Source organism: Cherax quadricarinatus, chromosome 9 (assembly GCF_038502225.1).
Source record: "Cherax quadricarinatus isolate ZL_2023a chromosome 9, ASM3850222v1, whole genome shotgun sequence".
NCBI lineage: Eukaryota > Metazoa > Arthropoda > Malacostraca > Decapoda > Parastacidae > Cherax > Cherax quadricarinatus.
Genome location: NC_091300.1, coordinates 27,023,228 through 27,035,968, shown reverse-complemented (window position 1 = coordinate 27,035,968; position 12,741 = coordinate 27,023,228). Strand labels below are relative to the sequence as shown.

Sequence of the window (12,741 nt, the reverse complement as noted above, 5' to 3'; positions counted from 1 at the left end):
TATTTGTTGGTAATCTGTTGAAGAGTTTTTAGACAGCGGATGTTGACACGGCGTTCTCTAATGGAACTCATGATACTTCTGGTCTTTTCTTGGTTAATTCGAGAGTTCCGCCCCTATCTTTCACTCTGAATAAGTTGTTATGGAAATTAAAGGACTGCTACCTGTAGTATCTTTCATACATATACAGAAGTGTGCAAATTATTTGGGACAGGAGTAAATTTTGTGATTATCTCATATGTCTTAGTCTCCGGTTTAATTAATGTAGTTTGGTTATCTTCTTTTCAGAAGAGTTTGCTACCGACTTCTGGCAACCATCCAATTGTGGTGTTACCCTGCGACTTTCTTTAGTGCTACAACAGCTGTTGTTTTGTAAGGCTATTCTTGCAAATGTGCTCTGTGAGTTAATATGGTTTCGTGCCTAATTCTCCCTTTCAGTTCATTATTACTGCTGAAATTCTTGATGGATGTTAAACCTATGAAGCATGCAGGTATTATAGCGCATAGAAAACATGCTGATTTGAGTATCAGACAGATCGCCGAAAACTTGAGCTTAGCAAAGTTAACTGTTGGTCGGATTCCGAAGACAGCTGACGAAACAGGTGACTGTGGAGCGCTGCGTCGAGGAAGATGTGGAAGAAAACACAATACAGCACCTCACAATGACCAGATTATCATGAGAAATTGTGTGAAGGATCCCGAGAAAACCAGCAAAGATCTACAAACAGATTTGGCTTTAGTTGGCATAAATGTTGATTCTTCAACTGTTCGACAAAGACTCCTTGAAGTTGGCAGAACTGCCAAAAAGCCGGTAAATAAGCAATTATTGACTGCTGCTATGAAGAAAAACGGCTGCTGTGGGCACTCGATCATAAGGGATGGAGAAAAGTTATATTTTCAGATAATGCGCGTTTTGAAGAACATGGATACAGATCAGTGGTAGAGAGATGGAGCAAAGGCGAACTTCTTCGGAATGGAGATATTCAACAAGAGCCGAAATACCCACCTATGAAGATGTTTTGTGTAGTTTTACTGCTAAAGTTCCTGGACGGATTGTTATTGTTGAGGGAATGACGGGAAGTGACAGATGCAAGGCAGTTCTGGCAACTCATTTGCTTCCCATTGTGAATAGAGACTTTCTTGAGGGAGAAGGCATTTTCCAGCAGGATCTTGCTCCTTGCCACACTTCCAGGAAAATGCTGACATTCATTGAGGAGAGTGGAATAAGCATTCCAAATTGGTCAGGAAGCTCTTAACCTCACTCAACCTAACTGTGAATCTATGGGCAACAACCAAATGCAGGATTGCAAAACAGAACTGTTGAGCTGTGGAAAAGCTAATTGCTGCTGTTATCAGGACTTGGTACTGCGACTAAAACTTGCCAAAATGTGTTTAACATTGGTCGATTCTACGCCAAAAGGTGTAGCAATGCTTATAAAAACAAAGGGTAATAATGTCTCATATTAAATCAGTTATCTGTCATATCATTGCTTTGTATTTTTCAAATAAATGTTAATTTTCCCAGTAAGTGTCTTATTTCATAACCGTCCCAATTAATATGCACACTATGTATTATCGTTCCAAAGTGAACATTATAAGTGTTTTAAAGAGTTCTCAAGTAGTCTAGATGTTTCATTGATTCTATACTGGCAGTATCCGATCTCTGTACGTATTCCAGCTCTGCTATCTTTCCTGCCTTGAAACGCGCTGTTGACAATTTTCAAATCGTGAAACCGTAAGTGATTTGTAGAATACCATCATTGACGTTGTTTCTGTCTCTTTTAAAAGTTCTCATAATCCGCCTTGCATTTGCCTTGTGTTTTCGAAATGTACAAATCTACTCGCATAAATTTTACTAAGTCTTTATCCCTTTATTAAGTGGTATGGTATTGTCTGCCTGCGTTCTGTCAACTATTTTGAAGTCGTCATTCTCCCGATACCTAAGCAGTTGAAATTTGTAACCATTGAATATCATGCTATTTTCATTTGCCTTTTGGAAGACTGTTGATATCTGTTCGTTTTTTTTTTTTAACACAAATGAGATGACCTTTTTTTCCCCATTGATCAGTTGATATTTGTTTACAACTCACCAGACGATCCTGTTATTTCCATTCGCTCTATGAATGTGTTTTCCACTCATTACAAGAGCGTTTTCCATGCAGGTTATGACTGCGCATTCCACTCAATGACTGTTTTCCTCCAGGGTGTACGTGAAGGAGGGCGGTGGACTGGTAATGACCGAGACGCTGCAGACAGACGAAGGCAGCTACGTCTGTGTTGCGTCCAACCTCGTCGGCACCCGCACCTCCTCCCCTGCTATCCTCGCAGTCCAGGGTGAGTATGAGTGACGTACACCGCGGAGGATCAGTCCCCCTTCCGAGGACTGAACCCGCAATTTTCCCCAGACGTGAGCGGCAAGGTTGACCATCCAGCCGCAGCAGGTAGTCAAGTAAGAGGAAAATAGGTACAGAAGAAAGGAGAGCGACCTGAATTTTTATTTTTTTTTTTGTGTGTGTGTGTTTGAGACAGAGTGGGAGTGAGTGTGAGTGTGTGAGAGAGAGAGGGAGAATGTGTGTGTGTCGAGGTACGATGCCTGAGGTCGATGTTTGGCACTCAAGAATTCAGAAATTTCCATCACATATTTTAATGCCATCACTAATAACTCAATTACGATTATCGGGTAAAAGCGTCTTGTGGCTGCACAATTAGCATTAGCAACGATTGCAATCATCAGAAAAGCAATTTAGATTAGATGGTCGAGGCCAGAACCAGACCGCAAAATTTGAGGGTCTCAGGAAATATTAATTATTGTTCCTTCTATACTATACCTTTGCGGAAATGAAAATTAATAGAGAAACAAAACAATTACATGGATTTTACTAGCAGATATCAGAAATGTTTACAAAATGGCTCTATCAGGCTACGAGCAGCAAACATTGTGAGGTGGGTAGTGCAAGAGTACAGTGATACACATAGTGTGGAGGGTAGTGCAAGAGTACAGTGATACACATGGTGTGGAGGGTAGTGCAAGAGTACAGTGATACACATGGTGTGGAGGGTAGTGCAAGAGTACAGTGATACACATGGTGTGGAGGGTAGTGCAAGAGTACAGTGATACACATGGTGTGGAGGGTAGTGCAAGAGTACGGTGATACACATGGTGTGGAGGGTAGTGCAAGAGTACAGTGATGCACATGGTGCGGAGGGTAGTGCAAGAGTACAGTGATACACATAGTGTGGAGGGTAGTGCAAGAGTACAGTGATGCACATGGTGTGGAGGGTAGTGCAAGAGTACGGTGATACACATGGTGTGGAGGGTAGTGCAAGAGTACAGTGATACACATGGTGTGGAGGGTAGTGCAAGAGTACAGTGATGCACATAGTGTGGAGGGTAGTGCAAGAGTACAGTGATGCAGAGTGCAAGAGTACAGTGATGCACATGGTGTGGAGGGTAGTGCAAGAGTACAGTGATGCACATGGTGTGGAGGGTAGTGCAAGAGTACAGTGATGCACATGGTGTGGAGGGTAGTGCAAGAGTACAGTGATACACATAGTGTGGAGGGTAGTGCATGAGTACAGTGATGCACATGGTGTGGAGGGTAGTGCAAGAGTACAGTGATACACATGGTGTGGAGGGCAGTGCAAGAGTACAGTGATACACATGGTGTGGAGGGTAGTGCATGAGTACAGTGATACACATGGTGTGGAGGGTAGTGCAAGAGTACAGTGATACACATGGTGTGGAGGGTAGTGCATGAGTACAGTGATACACATGGTGTGGAGGGTAGTGCATGAGTACAGTGATGCACATTGTGCGGAGGGTAGTGCAAGAGTACAGTGATACACATGGTGTGGAGGGTAGTGCAAGAGTACAGTGATACACATGGTGTGGAGGGTAGTGCAAGAGTACAGTGATGCACATGGTGTGGAGGGTAGTGCAAGAGTACAGTGATACACATGGTGTGGAGGGTAGTGCAAGAGTACAGTGATACACATGGTGTGGAGGGTAGTGCATGAGTACAGTGATACACATGGTGTGGAGGGTAGTGCAAGAGTACAGTGATGCACATGGTGTGGAGGGTAATGCAAGAGTACAGTGATGCACATGGTGTGGAGGGTAGTGCAAGAGTTCAGTGATGCACATGGTGTGGAGGGTAGTGCATGAGTACAGTGATACACATGGTGTGGAGGGTAGTGCAAGAGTACAGTGATGCACATTGTGTGGTGGGTAGTGCAAGAGTACAGTGATGTACATGGTGTGGAGGGTAATGCAAGAGTACAGTGATACACATGGTGTGGAGGGTAGTGCAAGAGTACAGTGATACACATGGTGTGGAGGGTAGTGCAAGAGAACAGTGATGCACATGGTGTGGAGGGTAGTGCAAGAGTACAGTGATGCACATGGTGTGGAGGGTAGTGCAAGAGTACAGTGATGCACATGGTGTGGAGGGTAGTGCAAGAGTACAGTGATACACATGGTGTGGAGGGTAGTGCAAGAGTACAGTGATGCACATGGTGTGGAGGGTAATGCAAGAGTACAGTGATGAACATGGTGTGGAGGGTAGTGCAAGAGTACAGTGATACACATGGTGTGGAGGGTAGTGCAAGAGTACAGTGATACACATGGTGTGGAGGGTAGTGCAAGAGTACGGTGATACACATGGTGTGGAGGGTAGTGCAAGAGTACAGTGATACACATGGTGTGGAGGGTAGTGCAAGAGTACAGTGATACACATGGTGTGGAGGGTAGTGCAAGAGTACAGTGATACACATGGTGTGGAGGGTAGTGCAAGAGTACAGTGATACACATGGTGTGGAGGGTAGTGCAAGAGTACAGTGATGCACATGGTGTGGAGGGTAGTGCAAGAGTACAGTGATACACATGGTGTGGAGGGTAGTGCAAGAGTACAGTGATACACATGGTGTGGAGGGTAGTGCATGAGTACAGTGATACACATGGTGTGGAGGGTAGTGCATGAGTACAGTGATGCACATGGTGTGGAGGGTAGTGCAAGAGTACAGGGATACACATGGTGTGGAGGGTAGTGCAAGAGTACAGTGATGCACATGGTGTGGAGGGTAATGCAAGAGTACAGTGATGCATATGGTGTGGAGGGTAGTGCAAGAGTACAGTGATGCACATGGTGTGGAGGGTAGTGCAAGAGTACAGTGATACACATGGTGTGGAGGGTAGTGCAAGAGTACAGTGATGCACATGGTGTGGATAGTAGTGCAAGAGTACAGTGATGCACATGGTGTGGAGGGTAATGCAAGAGTACAGTGATGCACATGGTGTGGAGGGTAGTGCAAGAGTTCAGTGATGCACATGGTGTGGAGGGTAGTGCATGAGTACAGTGATACACATGGTGTGGAGGGTTGTGCAAGAGTACAGTGATGCACATTGTGTGGAGGGTAGTGCAAGAGTACAGTGATGCACATGGTGTGGAGGGTAATGCAAGAGTACAGTGATACACATGGTGTGGAGGGTAGTGCAAGAGTACAGTGATGCACATGGTGTGGAGGGTAATGCAAGAGTACAGGGATACACATGGTGTGGAGGGTAGTGCAAGAGTACAGTGATGCACATGGTGTGGAGGGTAGTGCAAGAGTACAGTGATGCACATGGTGTGGAGGGTAGTGCAAGAGTACAGTGATGCACATGGTGTGGAGGGTAGTGCAAGAGTACGGTGATACACATGGTATGGAGGGTAATGCAAGAGTACATGGATACACATGGTGTGGAGGGTAGTGCAAGAGTACAGTGATGCACATGGTGTGGAGGGTAGTGCAAGCGTACAGTGATGCACGTGGTGTGGAGGGTAGTGCAAACGTACAGTGATGCACATGGTGTGGAGGGTAGTGCAAGAGTACAGTGATGCACATGGTGTGGAGGGTAGTGCAAGAATACAGTGATGCACATGGTGTGGAGGGTAGTGCAAGAGTACAGTGATGCACATGGTGTGGAGGGTAGTGCAAAAGTACGGTGATACACATGGTGTGGAGGGTAATGCAAGAGTACAGGGATACACATGGTGTGGAGGGTAGTGCAAGAGTACAGTGATGCACATGGTGTGGAGGGTAGTGCAAGAGTACGGTGATACACATGGTGTGGAGGGTAATGCAAGAGTACAGGGATACACATGGTGTGGAGGGTAGTGCAAGAGTACAGTGATGGACATGGTGTGGAGGGTAGTGCAAGAGTACATTGATGCACATGGTGTGGAGGGTAGTGCAAGAGTACAGTGATGCACTTGGTGTGGAGGGTAGTGCAGGAGTACAGTGATACACATGGTGCGGAGGGTAGTGCAAGAGTACGGTGATACACATGGTGTGGAGGGTAGTGCAAGAGTACAGTGATACACATGGTGTGGAGGGTAGTGCAAGAGTACAGTGATACACATCGTGTGGAGGGTAGTGCAAGAGTACAGTGATACACATGGTGTGGAGGGTAGTGCAAGAGTACAGTGATGCACATGGTGTGGAGGGTAGTGCAAGAGTACAGTGATGCACATGGTGTGGAGGGTAGTGCAAGAGTACAGTGATACACATGGTGTGGAGGGTAGTGCAAGAGTACAGTGATGCACATGGTGTGGAGGGTAGTGCAAGAGTACAGGGATACACATGGTGTGGAGGGTAGTGCAAGAGTACAGTGATGCACATGGTGTGGAGGGTAGTGCAAGAGTACAGTGATGCATATGGTGTGGAGGGTAGTGCAAGAGTACAGTGATGCACATGGTGTGGAGGGTAGTGCAAGAGTACAGGGATACACATGGTGTGGAGGGTAGTGCAAGAGTACAGGTGATACACATGGTGTGGAGGGTAGTGCAAGAGTACACAGTGATGCACATGGTGTGGAGGGTAGTGCAAGAGTACAGTGATACACATGGTGACAAGACTACAGTGATACACATGGTGTGGAGGGTAGTGCAAGAGTACAGTGATACACATGGTGTGGAGGGTAGTGCAAGAGTACAGTGATACACATGGTGTGGAGGGTAGTGCAAGAGTACAGTGATACACATGGTGTGGAGGGTAGTGCAAGAGTACAGTGATGCACATGGTGTGGATTGTAGTGCAGGAGTACAGGGATACACATGGTGTGGAGGGTAGTGCAAGAGTACAGTGATACACATGGTGTGGAGGGTAGTGCAAGAGTACAGTGATACACATGGTGTGGAGGGTAGTGCAAGAGTACAGTGATACACATGGTGTGGAGGGTAGTGCAAGAGTACAGTGATACACATGGTGTGGAGGGTAGTGCAAGAGTACAGTGATACACATGGTGTGGAGGGTAGTGCAAGAGTACAGTGATACACATGGTGTGGAGGGTAGTGCAAGAGTACAGTGATACACATGGTGTGGAGGGTAGTGCAAGAGTACAGTGATGCACATGGTGTGGAGGGTAGTGCAGGAGTACAGGGATACACATGGTGTGGAGGGTAGTGCAAGAGTACAGTGATACACATGGTGTGGAGGGTAGTGCAAGAGTACAGGGATACACACCGAGTCTGAGATCTAAGCTTCGTAAGAAGTTAACACTAGTATATCTTGTTTTATATCTACATTTCACTTGTCTTTTACAAGCAGATTTGGAACATTTGCATATTTGTTTTGATGTTTCGACACAGTTATCAATGTTCTAAATATTTTCTATATCGAAGCTTTTTCGAAGTCTGGGATCATTTTTTTTTTCCAAACGATTATAGTGATCTACAGTAATATGAAGGTACCAAAACAACAGTGTTCACAAAATTCTCTTAAGATTAATAAAAAATTGCATCTAGTTTGATAATTTTCCCGACTTTTATTGAGAATGTTATTGCTATCATATTTGCTGTATTTGGCAAATAGTGCAGCTGAAATGTTGCACGTTACAGCCAGAGCTCTGCATATTGCTGGCATATCTCCGGCTAACTACCCAAATCGCTAATAGCTTACCTGAATAATTAACATTGGTCTAGGCCATTAATATCATAGACTCTTATTATTGCTTATTGTGATGTTAGCAAATGGCAAGAGCTCTTCGTAAATAATTTACAATTCTGCGAAATTAACGCTGTCGTAATAAGTTTTTAACGTTATGTGCGAGGCTGATGTAGCGTTATTCCCCACGCCGCTGATAACGATTTTCTTAATTAAACCTTTAATTTTGGTCGACGTATCGAAAGATGTGTTTTATTAAACCTGTGTATATTGCTTCTAAGCTATTTATATAAGAAATTTAGATGTTTATAAACATGTCTTCACACTCTGAATAGCATTTGCAAAGTATTATTGGGACTTGTTTTGGTTTGATGATAAGGGTGAATTTGGCCATGATGCGTGTGAGAGTATGGCTCTTATTGCATAGGTGGCTGGTCGTTTTACTGCGCCCACCAGAGAACTGTTGCAGAATACACAAAATCCATTACTGTTGTCAGAAACATGAAATTAATTAAAAAAGGAGAGATAGTATGCCCCTTTCCCCCTCTCGCCTTCCCTCCTCTCAGTCTTCTCCCCCCCCCCCCACCTTTTTCTCCTCTCTAATTTACCTCTCGCCTCCCCTTCTCTTTCTTCACCCTCCCCCTTTACCCTCAATCATTCCTCAGCCCCCCTCCCCTCCGTTTTAAATAATCATATTGTTACAGTAACAGTTCCTACCTGCCATTGATAAAATTGCCCAGAAATATTTGGACAGTAGACTGCACTCTTCCCTACGTCGTATCTTAGTCATAAATAACATTGAGCCAAAATATCACAGGAACTGCACCCTCGCACATCAGAGGGAACGATATCGCAAAAGTAGGTGTCTTGCCTTATTTGCTGCTCGTGTTCAAACCTCTGGTCATTCGCTCTCGACCTTCTATTGAAAATTGAAATTGAATATCGGAAATGGTGCCAACTAATGAAAATAAATAAAAGACTGCCAATGGAACTAAATCACTGGCAGGTGGTGCTTTTGGCACGGGCGAAATTTATGAGTGATTGGATTTGCTTGCATGAGTGTGGATACATTTTAATTGCAGAATTACACTGTTGAATATGCAATCAGCAACACCACTGTGCTCGCCATTTGCATGGCTCTCGTTAAACAATTATTTGAGAACGGGGCAAGCAAATTATGATGATCATATTTATATTGTGTAATTTCGGCATGATTTGCTGTAATACTTAAAAAAAATTGACTGACTTTGTGAACCGAAGGGAAAAAATGTACTTTTAATAATTACATTGTAAGAGGAACGTCGGCGATGATTGACCAATTATTTTGTTGTCTTCATATAACCAGATAATTTTCTATTCGTTAATTGGTTTATTAAGTTTTGAAGTTCGTTGACTACACGATGATCATTAATGCTGCATGTCATCTGTACGTTACCAGTCCAGACTGCCTAAATACCCAGCATAGGGATCCAGACCCAAGTGTGTATGTGTGTGTGTGTGTACTCGCCTAATTATGGTTCCAGGGGTCGATTCGTAGCTTCTGGCCCTGTGTGTGTGTCTGTCTGTGTGTGTATGTATGGGTATGTATGTGTATGCGTGTTTGTGTGTATGCGCGTGTGTACGTGCGTGCGTGTGTGTGTGTGTGTGTGTGTGTGTATATGTGTGTGTGTGTGTGTGTGTACTCACCTAATTGTGGTTGCAGGGGCCGATTCGTAGCTCCTGGCCCTGTGTGTGTGTATTCGCCTAGTTGTACTCACATAGTTGAGGTTGTAGGGGTCGATTCATAGCTCCTGGCCCCGCCTCTTCACTGGCCGCTACTGGAAAGATTTATGCCAACAGCATTTAGTGTTCCCATGCGGTCACCCATCCAAGTACTAACCAAACCCAACGTTGCTTAACTTCGCTGATCGAACGTGAAGTGGTGTGTTCAACGTGGTATGGCCGTGTGTGTGTATGCGTGTATGGGTGTATGCGCGCGTATGTGTGTGTGTGTGTGTGTACTCACCTAATTCTACTCGCTTAATTGTGGTTGCAGGGGTCGAGTCAGCTCCTGGCCCCGCCTCTTCACTGATCGCTACTAGGTCCTCTCCCTCTCTGCTTCCTGAGCTTTGTCATACCTCTTCTTAAAACTATGTATGGTTCCTGCCTCCACTACTTCACTTGCTAGGCTATTCCACTTCCTGACGACTCTATGACTGAAGAAATACTTCCTAACGTCCCTGTGACTCGTCTGAGTCTTCAGCTTCCAGTTGTGACCCCTTGTTTCTGTGTCCCCTCTCTGGAACATCCTATCTCTGTCCACCTTGTCTATTCCCTGCAGTATCTTGTATGTCGTTATCATGTCTCCCCTGACCCTTCTGTCCTCCAGTGTCGTCAGTCCAATTTCCCTCAACCTTTCCTCGTACGACATTCCTCTGAGCTCTGGGATTAGCCTTGTTGCAAACCTTTGTACTTTCTCTAACTTCTTGGCGTGCTTGACCAGGTGTGGGTTCCAGACTGGTGCTGCATACTCCAGTATGGGCCTAACATACACAGTGTACAGTGTCTTGAACGATTCCTTATTAAGGTATCGGAACGCTATTCTCAGGTTTGCCAATCGCCCGTATGCTGCAGCAGTTATTTGGTTGATGTGTGCCTCCGGTGACGTGCTCGGTGTTATGGTCACCCCAAGGTCTTTCTCCCTGAGCGAGGTCTGTAGTCTTTGTCCACCTAGCCCATACTCTGTCTGCGGTCTTCTTTGCCCCTCCCCAATCTTCATGACTTTGCATGTGGCAGGATTGAATTCGAGAAGCCAGTTTCTGGACCACGTGTCCAGCCTGTCCAGGTCTCTTTGCAGTCCTGCCTCATCCTCGTCCGATTTAATTCTTCTCATCAACTTCACATCATCTGCGAACAGGGACACTTCAGAGTCTATTCCTTCCATCATGTCGTTCGCATATATCAAAAATAGCACTGGTCCTAGAACTGACCCCTGTGGGACCCCGCTTGTCACAGGCGCCCACTGTGATACCTCTTCACGTACCATGACTCGTTGCTGCCTCCCTGTCAGGTATTCCCTTATCCATTGCAGTGCCCTCCCTGTTATATGCGCCTGATCCTCCAGCTTCTGCACTAATCTCTTGTGGGGAACTGTGTCAAAGGCCTTCGTGTATGTGTGTGTGTGTGTGTGTGTGTGTGTACATGCGTGTGTGTGTGTGTGTGCATGCTTGCGTGTGTACTCACTTATTTGTGGTTGCAGGGGCGAGTCATAGCTCCTGGACCCGCCTCTTCACTGATTGCTGCTGGGTCCTCTCTCTCTCCCTGCTTCATGAGCTTTATCAAACCTCACTTTAAAACTATGTATGGTTCCCGCCTCCACTACTTTACTTTCTAGGCTATTCCACTGCCTGACAACTCTGACTGAAGAAATAATTCCTAACATCCCTTTGACACATCTGAGTCTTCAGCTTCCAATTGTGACCCCTTGTTTCTGTGTCCCATCTCTGGAACATCCTGTCTTTGTCCACCTTGTCTATTCCACGCAGTATATGTCGTTATCATGTCTTCCCTAACCCTCCTGTCTTCCAGTGTCGTCAGGCCAATTTCCCTTAACCTTTCGTCGTAGGACAATCCCCTTAGCTCTGGGACTAGTCTTGTTGCGAACCTTTGCACTTTCTCTGATTGCTTGACGTGCTTGACCAGGTGTGGGTTCCAAACTGGTGCTGCATACTCCAGTATGGGCCTGACTTATATGGTGTACAGAGTCTTGAACGATTCCTTACTAAGATATCGGAACGCTATCCTTAGGTTTGCCAGACGCCCTTAAGCTGCAGCTGTTATCTGATTGATATGCGCCTCAGGAGATGTGCTCGGTATTATACTCGCTCCAAGATCTTTTTCCATGAGTGAGGTTTGCAAGCTTTGGCCACCTAGACTATACTGTATCTGTGGTCTTCTTTGCCCTTCCCCAATCTTCATGACTTTGCATTTGTCATTGTTAAATTCAAGGAACCAGTTGCTGACCATGCTTGTAGCATGTCCAGGTCTCTCTGTAGTCCTGCCTGATCGTCGACTGATTTGATTCTCCTCATTAGCTTCACATCTGCAAACAAATACATTTCTGAGTCTATCCCTTCCGTTATATCATTCACATATACCAAAAACAGCAGAGGTCCTAGGACTGACCCCTGTGGAACCCCGCATGTTACAGGCGCCCACTCTGACACCTCGTCACGTACCATGACTTGTTGATGCCTCCTTGTCAGGTATTTTCTGATCCATTCCAGTGCCTTTCCTGTTATGCGTGCTTGATCCTCTAGTTTTGCATTAACCTCTTGTGAGGAACTGTGCCGAAGGCCTTCCAGTCCAAGAAAATGCAGTCTATCCACCTCTCTCTCTCTCTCTCTCTCTCTCTCTCTCTCTCTCTCTCTCTCTCTCTCTCTCTCTCTCTCTCTCTCTCTCTCTCTCTCTCTTGTCTTACTTCTGTCACCTTGTCATAAAACTCCAGTAGGTTTGTGAAACAGGATTTTCCTTCCCTGAAACCGTGCTTGTTGTCGATTGTACGCTTGTTTCTTTCCAGGTGCTCGACCACTCTCCTTCTGATGATCTTCTCCATGACTTTGCATACTATACACGTTAGTGACACAGGTCTGTAGTTTAATGTGTGTGTGTGTGTGTGTGTGTGTGTGTGTGTGTGTGTGTGTGTGTGTGTGTGTGTGTGTGTGTGTGTGTGTGTGTGTGTGTGTGTGTGTGTGTGTGTGTGTGTGTGTGTGTGTGTGTTATATTGTTATTTTTATTGATATGCTAGCCACTCTGTTCATACGCTGCTGCTCAGTACATCCG

The 12,741-nt window shown here is 45.4% G+C and overlaps 1 protein-coding gene and 1 pseudogene across 3 annotated transcripts in view; one reads left to right on the top strand and one right to left on the bottom strand.

Moving 5' to 3' along the window:
* Positions 1-12,741, top strand: part of LOC128685942 (protein sax-3-like) — a 1,098,442-nt gene that overhangs the window by 677,344 nt on the left and 408,357 nt on the right. For all 3 annotated transcript variants that reach the window (XM_070083369.1, XM_070083370.1, XM_070083368.1), the window contains exon 5: positions 2,201-2,331. In XM_070083369.1, coding sequence (XP_069939470.1) covers positions 2,201-2,331 — 131 coding nt within the window. The remainder of the gene's footprint in view (positions 1-2,200; positions 2,332-12,741) is intronic.
* On the bottom strand, positions 9,751-9,869 carry LOC128686246 (5S ribosomal RNA; annotated as a pseudogene).